The sequence below is a fragment of the Cupressus sempervirens genome, chromosome 3 (genome assembly GCF_028749045.1).
Source record: "Cupressus sempervirens isolate cs-2001-9-10 chromosome 3, ASM2874904v1, whole genome shotgun sequence".
Lineage (NCBI taxonomy): Eukaryota > Viridiplantae > Streptophyta > Pinopsida > Cupressales > Cupressaceae > Cupressus > Cupressus sempervirens.
In genome coordinates this window covers 706,751,737-706,769,305 of record NC_143120.1, presented here as the reverse complement: position 1 = coordinate 706,769,305, position 17,569 = coordinate 706,751,737, and the positions used below count along the sequence as shown (strand labels likewise).

Here is a 17,569-nt window from a genome sequence, read left to right as displayed (position 1 = left end):
ACAAAAAGAAAATGAAAGAACATTCTTGAAAAAAGAAAAAAGGAAACTAGGGTGAACATCCCATGCTCATGCTGATCCCAAGAATAGCTTAAACATCTAGATGCCCCAAGGACACATCCTTGTGACCACTAAGTTTTAATGTCCATATTTCTGGTCATTTTGTTAAACATGTCTTTTGGAAAAAATGAGTATTGGAGCTAGTCTTATGAGTCAAACCAAAAGATACACAAATGTAAGTCAACTAAGGAGAAACCTTTTTATCAGGCTACTAGATTAATATTATTAATCTTCAACAATTTGCACCATAAAAATATGGGTTAACAATTAGAATGTTCAATTTGCCCAAAATGGATGCCAAACTAGGCATGGTTTGAATTGGTCTGTGGTCCTCGTGTGATCCATCTGTGGGTTCGGATAGGGTTCGATCCATTGCGGGCAAGTTTGAACCAGACCACAGGCCATTCGAACCTAGGCAGACCAGCCATTAAATCGTCAAACCAAGGTCAAACTTGGTCGAGCTAGGGCCTGCGGACGGTGTTTACATGGTTTTTTTTGGCAAATGTGATAATATTTTTATTTGTGACATCCACAACCCAAAATAGTGGATTTAAAAGGCTTATGTTAACTTCTCATTCTCATTTGTGGTGTACAAAATAGGTTATTTTTTGTCTTGAGCAAGAGCAAATAAGCGGTTGAGCAAGAGTTTGGTTGTGTATGGAGAAGTTGGAAGATTGATTTTTGTACCTTCTTAAAGTGTTTGTGCCTCGTTTATACACATTTGCAAGCTTACAATGAGTGGATGAGGTAAGTTCTTGTTCTATCTACTTTTTGTTTTGGTTAAAGCTTTTTCCTTTTCCTTTTCATTTCTCTTTCATTGTCCATAAGATCTACAATTTATTTCCAGAATTCTTCATTCTTTTTCTTTTATATTGAATAAGTATACAATTTTTTGCCATAAGAAAATGAACAACAATGGCATCTACCTCTTCCTCAGTAGGCAATATTGAAAAAAGAATAGAACCCCATTTTGAGTATGTTGATATTGTAGTACCTCTTCTATGAGGTGGTGCATCTCGTTGCAAATGTCGAGGTTGTGATGTAGAAAGGAATTGGTCATATTGCCATGTATACCCTAGAAAAGAAGTCAAGAAATGCCCTCGAAAAAAAAGTGCACCTAGACCAAATGCAATAGTATTAAAATATATTGCAAAGCATGAGGCAGTAGAAGAAAAAGAAAGTAGACAAAACACAACCATTGCCGATAAAAGTTAAAAAAGAGCAGCAAAGGGAATGCAACCCCCATCTATCGATGTTGTGATAGAAGATCACCCCTTTTATACTACCTCAGTTGGCCTCGATACTGAAAGTAAAGCACCCCTTACACAAAAGAGACCACTAGAAGCTACATTTAATCAAAGTCGGGAAATTGCCAACATTGATGTAGCAAGATGCTTGTATGCAAATGGGATGCCTTTTAGTGTTGTTTTCTCTCCATATTAGATGTTGAAAAGTCCCAATAAAGCTCCAAGAGGGTACAAGGGCCTAGGTTATGAGAGAGTATGAACCACCTTGTAGATCAAGAGGTCAGGGGGATTGATGATCAATTGAAGTCCATAAGGGATTTTATGGATTGAGACAAGGGTATCAATTGTTTCAAATGGGTGGAAAGATGCAAGAAATCGTCCCTTGATCAGGGGGTGTTCCCTAAAGGGACAATGTTTTTGAAATCCATGGATTGTGAGGGGCAAGTAAAAGATGGATCATTTATTGCTCAATGCTCATCTCTGCCATCGAACAAGTGGGTGCTAGAAATGTTATCCAAGTCATAACAAACAAACAATTGTAGAGTTGTTGGTTTGTTGGTTGAAGAGCAATATGAGCATTTCTTTTGGACACCTTGTGCAGTCCATTTACTCAATCTTATGCTGCAAAAGATTGGGAACAAATTGGGTGGATCAAAGAGGTATATGCAGAGGCTGAGGACATTGAGATATTCGTCACACAACACCACATGACTCGAGGAATATTCAAGAATTTCTCACGTTTGGAGCTACTAAATGTAAGTGAACTTGAACTCAATATAGTAATTTAATTTTTTTTAAAGAATTAGTGTTACAATTTCTAATTTTCATATTTTGATTGTGTGTTGTGTATTCCTTTTTAAAGTATGTATCTAACAGTTGTAATCTAGGTTACCTAGGTTCTCGGAATCTAAATCCAGAGAGGATGCAGAAGCCTGGTTAACTAAGATGGAACAATACTTTGAAATCAAAAGCTTTACCAAAACTTCAAAAGCAGTATGGGGAATATACCACCTTTCACATGAAGCAGCTAGTTGGCGAACAAACACCAAGATCGTACTCAACATTAAGACAACTAAGGTTACCTAGGACAAGTTTGTATCCATCTTCAAGAACTGATGGTTACCCCAAACTTTCTACAACCAAAAACTGCTAGACTTCCAGAACCTTAGACAAGGGGATATGTCTATACACAAGTATTAGGAAAAGTTCACTCAGTTGCTGAAGTATGTACCCCCGTATCAGCAAGATAAGGACCTGAACGTTAGAAAGTTTATTATGGGATTGAATAATAGGATCGGGGGAGCAGTGGATGCCCTCGCTCTCCGAACCATGGAGGAAGCTCGAGAGAGAGTTGTCCATCAAGAACACAAAATAAAAAGGTATGACTCTATTCAGGATAACAAGAGGAAAACCAATTGGAGCATAGAAGGGTCAAATTCAGGCCTCATAAAAGACATTTTAAAAATTTCAAGTCCAGTAAACCTGAGCCTAGAGGGAATGGTGGTAAAGAATTCAAGGGTAACTCCAATGGAGTCAGTAAAGGAAATGAGAAGAAAGGATCCCCATCAAGATGTTACACTTGTGGTGGGGATCATTATGCCAACAAGTGCCCTAACAAGTCAAGCACTAATCAGCCACCTCGATCCCTATTACCACTACAATAGACTGTCTACCAGCAAAGAATTCATGCTGCACTGGACAATCGACAAGCTGAACAGCAACTGGGCCCAATAGAAATTGGGGTAAGATCGACAGAAGCTCTATTTCTATATTAATTGATACAGGGGCGACATAATGTACATTCCCAAAGTTATTGAGTAGAATCCCTAGAAGAACTAGTTTTATGGAAAATCCATGGACTTTGAGTATGCAAACGAGTCATGGGCTAAGGTAGAGCAATGCCTGTTTGAGGCCCAGGTTGACTTTCTAAATTTTAATATAGAGTTGAATCGATATGTAGCACCTCTTGGGTCCTATGACATCATCTTGGATATAAATTGGCTTAGTGAACATAAGGCTAAGGTTGATTATCTTGCCAAAACAGTAGAATGTTTAGATGACCAAGGCAAACCTGTAACCATCAAGGGGATTATACATAAGATCAAACCATGTCAGATATTGGCCATGCATCTTAAAAGATGTAGTAGGAAGGGATGTGAGATCTTCGTGGTGAAAATTGATGATTTGAAAGAATCTATAGATACTATTTACAAGGATGAATATATCTTTGAAGATGGAGAAATTAGAGAAAAACTAGGAAAATCCTTTAGAGAGAAGTATCCATACCTCAAGAAGTTTGAGGATGTGTTTCCAAAAGAACTCTCTGGACTATCCCCATCTACAGCATTTGATTTCACCATAGATTTGGTACCCAAGATAGAAGCTATATCCAAAGCAACTTATCGAATGATCACTACCGAGTTAATGGAACTACAAGTGCAACTACAAGATTTATTGGATAAGAAACTCATCCGACCCAATATCTCACCTTGGGGAGCTCCGGTGTTGTTCGTCAGGAAGAAGGATGGGGCCATGAGACTGTGTATAGACTATAGGATGCTTAACAAGGTTACTATTAAGAATAGATATCTGCTTTCTAGGATTGATGACTTATTTGTCCGAATGAGAGGTGCAACTGTATTTTCTAAAATCAACTTTAGGTTTGGATATCATCAACTTCGCATTAAGGGTGAAGACATTCACAAGTTTGCTTTTAGAACTAGATATGGACACTGTGAATTTACTATACTACCATTCGGATTAATCAACGCTCTGACAGCCTTTATGAACCTTATGAACAACATTTTTCAAGATTGTTTGGACAACTTTGTGTTGATGTTCATAGATGACATTCTCATATACTGATAAAATGAGAAGGAACATCAAGGGCACTTAGAAATAGTTTTGCAGAGGTTACAAGAAGATAAATTGTATGGAAAATTATCAAAATGTTCATTCTATCAAAAAGAGATCCACTATTTGGGGCACATTATATCAGCTCAAGGAACGTAATCAGAGATTGGCATGTACCTAGGAATGTGACAGAAGTCAGGAGTTTAATGGGTTTAGCAAGATTTTATAGGAAATTTGTTAGAGATTTCTCTAGGATAACTTACCCATCACCTCACTTCAAAGAAAAAGGAGGAAGTTCATTTGGTCTAAGAAGTGTCAAGCAACTTTTGAATACTTGAAGAAGTTAACTATTGCCCTAGTACTTACAATACCCGATCCCCAAGGTCAATTTGTGGTTATAAAGAAGATCAAGTTACTGCCTATGAATCTAGGAAGCTAAAAAATTATGAACAAAATTTTGCTCCGCATGACTTGGAGTTAGCTTCCATTGTTCACGCCCCCTAGATGTGGAGGCACTATTTGATAGGAAAACCCTTTCAGCTCCGATCAGATCACCACGGACTGAAATATATATTTACTCAACCTAACCTCAATGCACAACAAAGAGTTGGCTAGAATTTCTAGTAGATTATGACTTTGAGATCACCTATATTAAGTGAAAGGAAAACAAGGTAGCAGATGCTTTAAGCCGGTGAAGGCATGTGTCAACAATGGTAGCCATAACTATCGCACTTAGGGAGCAAGTAATGCAACACCTAACCAAAGATGATTTTTATAATGAGGCAACCCAAGCACTTCACATAGACCCTCAAGATTTCCAGTATAAAGATTATCAGTTAGAAGAGGATGGTTAGCTAAGATACAGAGGAAGGATGTATATACCAAAGGTTCCAGAAGTTTGAAGGATGATTTTAGAAGAATTCCACAGAGCTCCTTATTCTGGACATCCTAGCATGACCAAAATGTTGGCAGATATAAAATCCTTGTATTTTTGAAAGGGAATGAAAAGAGAAATAATGGGCTATGTAGCTGGATGCAAAACACTGCTACCCAGCAAGCCTACTACACCCAAATGAGGTTCTCGAATGGAAGTGGAAGGTAATTACCATGGATTTCATTTAGGGGTTTCCCATGACTTGAAATAGACACAATATCATCTTAGTAGTGATAGACAGGTTAACCAAAGTGGCTCACTTCATACCAATTAACTTAACAAATGGGACACCCGAGATTGAAATTTTTAGACTTCATGGAATTTCAAAAAAAGATTATATTTGACAAGGATGCTAGGATAACATCCAGATTTTGGCAAACTCTATTTTTAGCTTTGGGAACCAAGCTAAATTTTAGTTCCACTTACCACCCAAAAACTGATGGCGAGACAGAGAGAGTAAATCAAGTTTTGAAAGATCTCTTAAGAGTGTACTATATGGATCGACAATAAGTGGGAAATGTATCTTCCCTTGGTAGAATTTGCTTATAATAATTCATATCAATCCGCCATCAAAAATGGCACCCTTTGAGGCTCTATATGATCGTAAGTGCCGAACTCTTGTGAGTTTGAACCAAGTTGAGGACAGAATTATCATTGGCCCGGAGATGCTCTTAGAGATGGAGGAATAGGTAGTTCAAATCCACTAGATGTTGAATGAGGCAAATGACAAACAGAAGAGTTATGCAGACGCTAAAAGAATACCTCAAGAATTCTCAATGGGAGAAAAGTTTCTGATTATAGGTAAAACCAAAAAAGAGTACTATTCAGTTCGAGAAGAATGCCAAATTGGCCCCGAGATACGTGGGACCCTTTGAGGTGTTAAAAGTTGTAAACCTGGTGGCCTACAGGATCGCAATGCCTCAAGCCCTTGCCCAGATGCATGATGTAATCCATGTATCATATCTTAAGAAATGCATGACTCATCATAAACATGTAATTGATTAAAATCTTTTGCAAGTACGAGACCTAGGGGTGGTGAAAATAGAGCTGCTCAAAATACTCAAGGTGCGTAAGCTCTGCTTACAAAATCAAGACATAACACAGTGCAAGATTTAGTGGAACCAATATACTGAGGAAAATGCCACCTAGGAAGATTATGATGAGATCTGCCATAAATTTTCCCATCTTTTCTCTAGGATTGGAGCATAAATTTTTGTGACTATTTGTTAAAAAAAGGACTATGATTGTTTACTTAAGTAGAATTCTTTTTTTTTTCTTTTTGTAAAGTTCATCGAGGATGATGAAACACAATGGGGAGGGTATGTTACATCCCAATTTTTTTTTCTTTTAAAAAACAACATTATAGCCTTGTAAGGGTTAGCTAGAAACTCTTGGATATCATGATCTTGTGAAAAGAAGTTATGATGAACCGTTTTGATTCATGTATAAATGACTTGTTAGTTAATAACTGTTATTTCACGTATAAATGACTTATTAGTTAATAACTATTATTTCGTGTATAGATGACTTGTTAATTGATGATTGTTATTTCAACTGAAAATGAATGCTTATATTTTAAGATAAAGGTTAGTGGTGGTTAGCCGTTGTGAAAGTTATCAATTATCTTATTTCTTGATATCTTAATGTACATCGAGGAACATGTTATTATTGTGGAATATGCATTTTGGTTGCAGGAGCAGATGAAGGGGGGGAAGCATTGCTAAACAAGATTCAAGGAATGGATCACCAATTTAGTCCATCATCAGATCACCAAGTATGGGCTTTAAACTACCTTGATGAAGGATTTATCGACTAGGCAACAGAGTATACCTTGGACAGGTCATGAGCTATTTGGTCAACTTTGATAAAAGCTAAAAGAATATTAAACATTTAATATCATGAAAAGAACTATTACCTCTCCTTATTTGAGTCTATGGAAGTAATCAACATTATGAAATTTACATATATGTATATGCACACACACACACACACACACACATATATGATGCCACCATGATAGTCCAATAATATCTAAGAATTGCACCTGTGTGTGTGTGTGTGTGTGTGTGTGTATCTAGAGAGAATATAATGATAGTTATGCATACTCTCAAAAATACACACATATAGATATATGTATATATGTAGGTACAATATAGATAGAATTCAATAAGTTGGTGACGTTGTATTCATATACATACATATATAAATATATGTAAAAACATAACTTAAATCATGATAAAAATATAATCTTTATGTTTAAATATGACTCCAAGCAGTGAGAGTTTCCATCTTTCCTATTGCCATCTGCCTTCTTCAAAATTATATTGGAATTCTTGAAAACTGTTACTAAGCTTCTTTCTTGTAACCAAGCAGGAGACAATATTTCTCTCCACAGTCGAAGGATTCTTGGTTAATATATGATCTTGTCTCACTTCGCTCTACTTTTCTTCTCCTCAAAAAGTTGGTATATTCACACCCCTTCGCTCATGACCTGGAGCATAATAGCAGATCACTCCTCAATATTGAGCTCAACAGGCCAAAATCATAGAGTGCACAGTAGGATCGCCACAACGATTGCATTTGTAATCATTCTCAGGTCAAGAATATTTCACATGTCGCTCTCATTTTCTTTGCTATGTCATTTTTCTTGCAATTGTGACACTTATGAAAGTCACAGTATCATGTTACATGCTCAATATCATATCTGAGAAGCATTGAATCTACTGTTTTTTTTATAGTTTACAAAATTTCATGTTCATATGCTCAAATCTATATCTGAGAAGCAACAGATCCGCTCTATTCTATATATTTGACATAGTATCATGTTCACATGCTCAATTTTACATCTAAGATGCATACGGTCCTGCACTGTCTTTATAAATGACAAGTTCACATCCATGCATATCAGGTAACTTCCCGTGGGAATTGGAACTGTTATAATCCCGTGAGGAAGTAGTTTTTAGTAAATGATAATGCATAATAAGTCTTGTATTGATATGTTTCTGGATTTGATTGTGTTAAGATTTTTACCATCAATGTTTCGAATCACACTACGTGATCCATCATCAAGATGAAGAGCAAGAGATGCAAAACAAAGTAGGTTGCAGATAATGGCTGACCCAAAAGATAAAGGGAACAAGGCAAGAAAGATAGCACACACTCATTGACTTATTAACTTAATAATAAGTCTTTCATTGTAGATGATTGGCTGTAATAGCTTGAAGTATTCTTTCTGAGATCCATGTAACTAGATACATACCAACAGTCTCCAAGGATGCACCCAAGGCCAGTAGAGCCAAGAATTGGGTGAAGAGGAAAGATAAACTGCAAGAAATAAAAGCTATTAATCAGTGTCTTTTATTATATGAACATAATAAGAAAGAAAATGCTTAAGACCAAGTAATTTCATAGTTGTCCAAGATATAATCCGTTGTCAAGTCGAGCGGTGGTGATGGAGTTGATTAATGCCCATCTAAATCCTTGGCCAAGGTAGATTAAGGCATCCTTGCCACAAATGATCACTACAGGCCAAGAGTGCTAGTTGATAGAGGGAAGATTGACGAAGGAATTCCTCAGCCTTGTCTATTGCTTAGCTAACACTCTAACGCCAGTATGCTCAAGACGGCAGGACTATGGTGACCCAAGCCTAACCCGGGGCAGGGAAGGTCTTTCTCATAAGAGATTTTGTGCGGATATCGGAAGGTCTGTGGTTGCAAGGTTAAGCCCATGTCAATGCTTCTACTCTTCACTAGATGTCGAGGCTTGCACAACTTGTTGATAGTTATTTCAGTTCATGTATGAATTCTAAATCTTTTACTTGCATGTACCCTTATTTTCTTTACTTTGAAATGAATAGATATATATGTAGTTAGCTCAATTGAAATCATAGAATTCAGTTATGGAAGTTAACTGAGTTGTTTTCATATGAAATGGATGTAGTGACAGTCATTTTTTAATGCAGTTGCCACGTATTATTTCCAAACTACTTATGTCATTCTATTATGATATTTGGTTATAGTTTTAGAATATGTTCTTTATTTTCAGTTTAATAAAAATGGTATGTTACACTCAATGCTTGAGAAGATCAAGCAAATTGTAAATGAAAAAGAGCAAGATCCCCAAGAGACCTCCTTCAAACAATTGCAAGCAATTGTTGTAGAATGATGGACGAAAATGACCACCCTCTACATTTGCTTGTCTATACATTGATGCCCAAATACTATAACACCAAATATGCCACCCTATAGAAATTTAGAAGTGTTTGGTGGATACAAGGCATCATTTGAAAGACTCTTTCCTAATGATGATATGTCAGATTTGATGACGGATGAGTTCATAGAGTTTGTGAATGGAAGAGGTCTAAGTAATGATGCTCTTCGTCATCTATTTGGGAAGGATGCTCATAGTTAGTGGTACCTCCATGACCAAAGATTCCAAAAGCTGCAGCCCCTTGCAATCAAAATTATAACACAAGTTTTATTTAAAATAGTTTACTTTATCTTCATGACTAGCAAGTAATTTTAATTTTATAAGATTAATAATTTTACATTAATTGTTTACATTGTCTTGTCTTCATGGATTGCTAGTTCATCTACATCAAAAAGAAATTGGAGCACATATTCTTTCATCCACTAAGTGAAATGCACTAGGTTGCAATCAAACAGAGTGGAGAACTTGATTTTTGTGCGTTAGAACTTGCATCTTGTCTCACACAAGAATAAAGAATTCAATGAAGGGAAGATAAAGATGTGGGACTTCCACTTCTCTGCTTGCAGTTGATAAATTTGAAGAGTTTGAAGCCAATACTATTATTGCTGTAGCTGATCCCATTGGCCTTAGCTCTATAGTTGAGTCAACTAATGCCAATGAAGAAGAAGAATATCAATAAATTTTTAATCCATTAGTTGAGCTTGAAATAGTGATACTTGAAGTTGATGTTATGAATTAATTTTAATGTTTGCAATCTTTGATGTTGAAATTGAAGTATATGATGCTATGATGCTAAGATCACAATTCATGATGCTATGATTAAAAGTTTATGGTGGTTTTATTGTTTAAATGTTTTTATGATACTGTATGACAGTCTAATCTTAACTCAAGCTTAACTCATGTTTCTCAGTCCCATAGACCCTTATGGTCTTTCGTTGGACATTAATAAATTTATCTTATCTTATCTACGTTTGAGGAATATATATGTATGTACATATATAATTTTTACATGTTTTTGTACTAACAAACCCAAATGAACCCAAACCCCTTGTCAGAGTTTTGCCGTATTGGCGAACCAGTCCTTCATCCCTAAACTTGGAACAGAACCCGACCCAACATCCTAGGTTAACACACATCGACAAAGTTCATTGCATGAATTGTGCAAAACTCATATTGATTCAAATAAGTTTCAATTATTGCAGTACTTTTATATTTTTAAGGGGCCATGCAGCAAAATATCTATCTTACCATATGTTGAAGATGACCTGGTTTTTATGTTTTCCAACTATCTAGGGAATAGGATATGTACATGATATCATTTCGAGTGTAAAAGTTTGTACTAAATGTCCTATAGTTCTACCTAGAGTCTACAAATGTGTGGAAGCTGTAATCACGTCATTAGGAGAACCAACCATTGTCCCAGAAATGAGCATGAGAAAAGATTATCTACCTCTCTCTTTTCCAATATTGTTTTTGTTTTTTAGTTTTATACTCTTTTTCAGCTAATATAGCTCTTTCATTGCCTCAAGTAAACTTATCACGTGTCCCCAAAGAATTCTTGGATTGCCCTGAATTAAGATGACCCCTTTTATAAAGAAAACCCCATGCATTAAAGCCTATCTCCCAAAGAAACTATACTGGATATCACACAGACCATTCTCTAACATGTTCTATGACTAGAGCATCAAATCTTGGTGTTGGTCTAGGATCCATCTATAAATTTCATGGATAGATCATCAACACTACCGAGTCTTCTTCTCTCATATCTGACAGTTTTGGGCACTCAACAGTAGGTTTATTTGATTGTTTCTTATTATATTGAACAGTCAAGTTACATAGCATCAAAATGTTTTAATGTGAACATGTAACTGTAAACAGGATATCTTTAGGGTGAAGAATTCGTATTCACAGACATTAATGTTTCAAGCTCTTACTTTTTGATGGTCTGGAAACACCATTGAAGTTAAGAAAAAAAATATGAAGCCCTCTAAAAAGAATGACCCAAATAGTCATTGGGAATGTCTAGGTATCCTCAATTGCAATGATGATTCCAAGCGCTACATTCGATATCACTTACTGCACATGAAACATCCCTGGAACAGCAGAACCTCAGCCATGGTAAATGCAGGCAGGTTAAAGACATTTTTTTCATCCGTGTCTCAAAAATGAAAGAAACACCAAGATGCGCAATAGGTTGAATTTAGATAGTTATGAATATAAGCTTCCGACTAGATTTATTTTACCATGGTAGAATTACTCACAAAAAAACTTGTGATAGTCAAAACCCAACACATTGTGCTGTTTCACAATTTTTTTTTAAAATGGTTCTATGATTTCTCTTTTCTGACTAGATTTTATATTTTGTGGAAGAAAATCAAAAAGGACGCGTCACCTAAAAAGTTATTGTTTGATGTCAGAACTAGGACTTCTATTTAAATTTTATATGTATTTATTTCAAAAGTTGGATCTTAGTAAACTAACAGAGATTTGGATAATAGAGTCAAAGCTGCCCCTAGTATAGTAGGCCAACATCCAACAGTTCTACCTACTATTTGGGGGATAGCCCCCTTTTTGACACAAACCCTCTGCAACAGCACATTCTTAGGTGAAAGTACAATTTTTTAAAAACTCTTAAGTACTTTTTTTCCCCTATACATTGTATTTCACATGAAAATAAAAAAAGTTTTTTCCCTCCATTAATACAAATGTTGCATTATTTTTCAGTTTCTAGAATATTTGCTAAGTTTTTTCCATTTGTGAACCCGCTATACTGAATTCCACTTACACTATTGCCATAATCTACCAATATCATGTACATAAAATAATACTGTTGTTTCAAGTTCTTAACCTGAAACAAACTTACTGTATGGATTACCTCTTAAATAGTCTGATAGTATTAAGGACTGCCTAATGGATAATCTGATAGTAGCACAGTAAATATTAAATACAAATGAATACCCTAATGTGGAGTAGATGGATGTTCCATAGGGTGGACAGATGAAAATCATTATTCTTATTTGACCATTATAAGCAATATAATTAGCCCCCTAAACAGATCCATGCACCAAACTTTGAAAGGAAACAGAAAACTATCAGCTGGACTTCAAAGAATTTTTAAAGCTGCACAAGAATATGGTGCTGGCAATGAGCATATATGTGGTAACCATCTGTTATTTTGGGGTCATTTCTTCTCATTTTACAAAAAGATCATTGAAATATTTTCCAAATAAGAGATCTCTGATCAACAATCAGAGTCATGAACCAAAACAAGTTCTCCAAGGTTACACAGGGATGTGGGACCGGGCATCTTTGTCCCCTATGCCATCTCTTATCCTGAAGTTCTCTAGTATGCATTCCCAAAACACCTCACTAGGAGGCCCTGCATCGGAGCATCCCATGAACCTCCAGGCATCCTCATCTTTTTGGTTTAAAAAACATTCTAATTAAATAAAAGAGATACGACGGCCGACAAGTCTATACTCGCTACCACCTACAAACATACTTATATTTACCACAATCAATTTGCATATACTTGCAGCCTGCAGGTAAGACTCAGTCAGATGCCAATTTTGATATTGCTATCCCAAGTGAGGCAGAACTGTGGGAAGCCTTGTTGACAGTTGTATATATTTTTATTCATATAATTTTAATCGTATAGCTGTTGTTGGATACTTTTTCAGTTTGTCGAAAGAGAATGGCACAGTACTTGAATGATTGAACATTGAGCATCAAATCTCAACCTTATCCAGGAATTGAATGTCTGGACTTGAACATTGATGCCGTGTATAGCAAAACTTGTAAAATAATATGCATCAAATCTCAAACTTTTGAGGATGTGATTGCCTGAATTTGATTATTGATGTCCTGTGCAGCTAGGCTTGTAAAAATACGAATTCTTTATAGGTTTAGCTGTACAAGACATCAATATCCAAGTTCAAACATTCATATCCTGGTTAAGTTTTAGATTTAATGCTCAATGTTCATTCATTCAACTATATCAGCAAAACAAAATTTAGGCATGACTAAGAGAGTGAGATGCCTCCATGAAGTAATGACTCTTCAGCTTTAACAAAAGTGTGTTTATCATAGTTCTTAACCTGCCAAGAATGGTGACACTTTGTTCAATATTCAAATCTGTACCTTGCATGGATACATTTACCTTCACATGCGCTTTATCTCTAAGTAAAGATCACTCGTGCTGACTAAAATTCATGCACGCAAATCTTTAATTCCATAAATGTTGAAATTTGCAAGTGGTTTGACTTTTGAATTTTGAGTGGTTTTACAAGTACAGGGTTTCAAATGCTGTCTTTTTAACCTATGAAGCAAGGCATTGTTTGCAGATCTTATTTTCCAGAAAAATTCTGTATTCAGATTCTAAAGCTTGATAAGCTCACCTTCCTTCTCATTCAGCATCAAGTTTCCTGAGAGTAAATCATTGTGTGCAAACACCACTGGAGCATTTAAATGATCTGTGACAGCCTGGGAATTAAGAGTCATAAGAACATTAGTCACTACAATTGTAGTTTGACATCAATAATTCCCAACAAAGTTAACTCTTATATAAAAGAACGAAACTTTTTGATCAATAAACAGTATTTATGTTACTCTTTATAGACATGGAAAATGCAAATTAAAATGGTTAGAAAGAGCATAAAAATAAACAAATATACAATGTAACCCCAGTACTGGAGAACATGGGGACACCAGGACAAGTTTCCGGGACGGTGGGAAAATGGACCTCATTTCTGGTATGTGCAAGGATGGCCAAGGGATGATGGCAAGGGGAGGATGGGGCAAGGACCGGTGTTGTATATTATACATATAGAACTTGAAATGCTTGTTATGAAATGATGTCTCAGTAGAACATATAAAATTATTATACTTGAACATAGAAAAATTGCAATATGAACTAGAACCATTGAACATTCAATATAGTAACATATTACATACCCAATAGTAATATTCAAAATAGAAATTCAAGTACACATCCCAGCGGCAGCATGGTTGCAAGATGGCGGAGGTGGGGGTACATGAGTACGTAAGTACCAAGTGCAGGGACGTCTTAGGGATAGGTACTTTGAGCTTTGGGGAGAGGGTGCGAGTCCCCGTGTTACACTGCAAATATATCACCAAAAATAACAATGTTGGTCTTTTACCAGCCATTCCATTAATTAATTAATTAATTAATTCATCAAGAGTTGTGAATACATCATTTTCAACTTTTCCTAAGTCGTCGGTTTGGGTTTGGTTCCAAGTTCGAAGTTTGAGAACTTATTTGTAAGTTCGACAAAATTTTGGAAAGGGATTTGGGTTCGTTTGGGTTCATTTGTACAAAAACATGTAATATATATATATATATATATATATATATATATATATATATATATATATATATATATATATATATATATATATAATACACACACACAGACACATTTTTATGAAGCATGAGTTAAAATTAGAATGTAGCATAGTAGCATAAACACATTTAAACAACAAAAACTTTAAAACACCAACCACAAACCAACCACACTAAGAACCTAAACACACCCTAGAATTCATTGTTTTTATAAAGTTTTAAAGATATCAATGCTTTATTTTGCCATCTAGTTCCCTTTGCCTCTCCTTCTTCATCTTCACAACTGAGTGACAAGAAAATCCAAACAGTCCTGTGAATCGGACTAATAGCATCATCAAAAGAATGATTTATCATGTAAATTATAAACAAAAACAAAAATACAATTCTTAAGATTCAAAGCAGCGTTAGGAATAGTTAACTATAAAATTTTCTACCACAGTGATCCTTGATCCATAAGCTATTATAAAAAATCAAATCTACACTTGTTGCATTACATATAATATTGAAGCAATTTGTGTACTATGAAGTATAAAACAGATAGCAGAATGTGAAGAAACCTAAGGGTGTTAAGCAATAACTAAGAGTCTTGATATACAAACCTCATAAGTAAACCTTATCACAATAATAATAGAATCTCATAAAAATGATTCAGCTTAACTGCGGGTTCGAACTGGATTCGAAAATTTCCAAGTGGTTAAAAAATCGCACCCTAGTTGAACCAAGTTCAAATCGGGTCCGAACTTCGAACCGGTTCGAACTTTCCTAGGTCCGGAGGTACCCATGCAACTTATAACTTTTCCAATATAAATGTGAGGCTTGTCCCTGAAGATGCTGTCCAATCTATAAAAAAATCATGAATATAACATGATATACTTGAATGGCATTAAGTTACAATTCTCACATGGAAGCAACCAGCATGAGCTACCATGCCAATAAGGGTTAGATTATTCAAATGATTTCAAATATTGTAGATTGAATTGAGGTGGTAGGATCAATGGCCAAGTTATGTTACAAAATTGCTTACCTAAAACCCTAGAATTGGATTTATCACTACATATCAAGATTGATTTTGTTACATCCCAAATTTTTGATCTTTTAAAACAATATCACAGCCGTTCTAATGGTTGGTTAGAAACTCTTGGATATCATGATCTTATGAAGTGGAAGTTATGAATAATTGAATTGATTCATCTGTAAATGACTTCTTAGTTGATTATTGTTATTTCAAATGCTTATATTTAAGATAAATGTTAGTGGTGGTTAGCCGTTGTGACAGTTATTAGTAATTGTGTTTTCCTTGATATTTCAATTTAAATGGAGGAACATGTTATTATTCTGGATTATGCATTTTTGGTTGCAGGAGCAGACGGAGGGGGGAAACATTGCTAAATGAGATTCAAAGAATGGGGCACCAAATTAGTCCATCATCAAACCATCCGATATGGGCTCTAACTACTTTGATGAAGGATTTAACGACTAGGCAAAAAGAGAAAGAGTATACCTTGGACAATCATGAGCTACTTGGTCAAAAAAAAATTAAGAGAAATATTAAACATTTAATATCTTGAAAAGAACTATTACCTCTCTTATTTTGAGACTGTGGAAGTGATCAACATTATAACTCTACATATATACATACATATATATATATGCAGATGCAATTATAGGTAGAATTCAATATCATGATGACATAACATCTATACATATACATACATATAAATATATTTATTTTAAACCATGAGGAAAAAAATATAATTTGTCTTATTATGACTCCAAATCGATGAGCATCGCCACCACCTTATCGACATCAAACTTTTCAAATTTGAATTTATGGAGTCTTTTAACCGATATCGAGCTCCTTGTAACCAGAAGCAAGACCTTTATCCTCCTTTCCCACAGCTGAAGGATCATTCTCATTTTCACTTCCTACTTGTATGCGATTACTCTCTGAATCATAGTATCCTCTCACCTTTCTGCCTGTATTTTGGTGCATAGTACCACACTTAATCTGCAATATTGTGTCACGCGGGTGGAAGCCATAGCATGTGAAGATTATTGCCCAAGGAACTGTGTCAGAGGTTGAATTGTTTCTTTTCTTAGGTCATGAAACATTTCACAAGTTATTCTTATTTCATGCTAAGCCTTATTCATTGCAAACATCTTTTTTTATATATATCTGCTAAATGAAGTAGTATCATGATCATAGGCTTGGTTGTGTATCTAAGCCGCAACCAAGGTTCAATGTAGTGAGAATCTCTAAGAAGCATCGACCTCGCTCTTTCTTTATTTATGACAAGTTCTTGTCTATGCATATCAGGTGCATACCCCTAGGGACTGAACTGCTATAGTTCCCTTGAGAATGAATGCTCAGCAATTGTTTAATGCATAACATTTTTATATTGTATAAGATCTGCTACATCTTTGGCTTGAAGTATTTTCTGATTTACTGTGGTATTTGCTATATGCCAGCTGTGGTTATAATCAGAACGGTACCCACAAACAAATCTGATTGATAAGAATCTCATAATTACCAGCAGTCTCCTAGGATGCACCCAAGGCTAGCAGAGCCAAGTGTAAGTGGGTGAAGAGGAGAGGTATTCTTGCAAGAAAGATAAACTATTAATTAGTGTTTTAATTATATGAACATTTAAAGAAAGAAATTGCTTTGTCCAAGTCAGCTCATGATTGTCCAAAATATATTCGGTTGTCAAGTCAAGCATGCACAACTTATAGCATCACAATAACTTATTCTTTCAATGATTTTTAGAATATCGTTACTAGTGCCTCAAACCCTTGTCATCTTCAATAGGTTGTTGGCCACCGATGGAAGTTTGTCTTTCATTAGTTTTCAAGCCTGCACATTTCAGCGCCAAATGGGTTGACTTTCTATTCTTGAAACAACCTCCA

At 35.5% G+C, this 17,569-nt stretch overlaps 1 protein-coding gene across 2 annotated transcripts in view; it reads right to left on the bottom strand.

Moving 5' to 3' along the window:
* Window positions 1-17,569, bottom strand: part of EMB1187 (Protein kinase superfamily protein) — a 144,122-nt gene that overhangs the window by 27,432 nt on the left and 99,121 nt on the right. For both annotated transcript variants that reach the window (XM_089821595.1, XM_089821594.1), the window contains exon 7: window positions 13,698-13,782. In XM_089821595.1, the coding sequence (XP_089677721.1) occupies window positions 13,698-13,782 (85 nt within the window). The remainder of the gene's footprint in view (window positions 1-13,697; window positions 13,783-17,569) is intronic.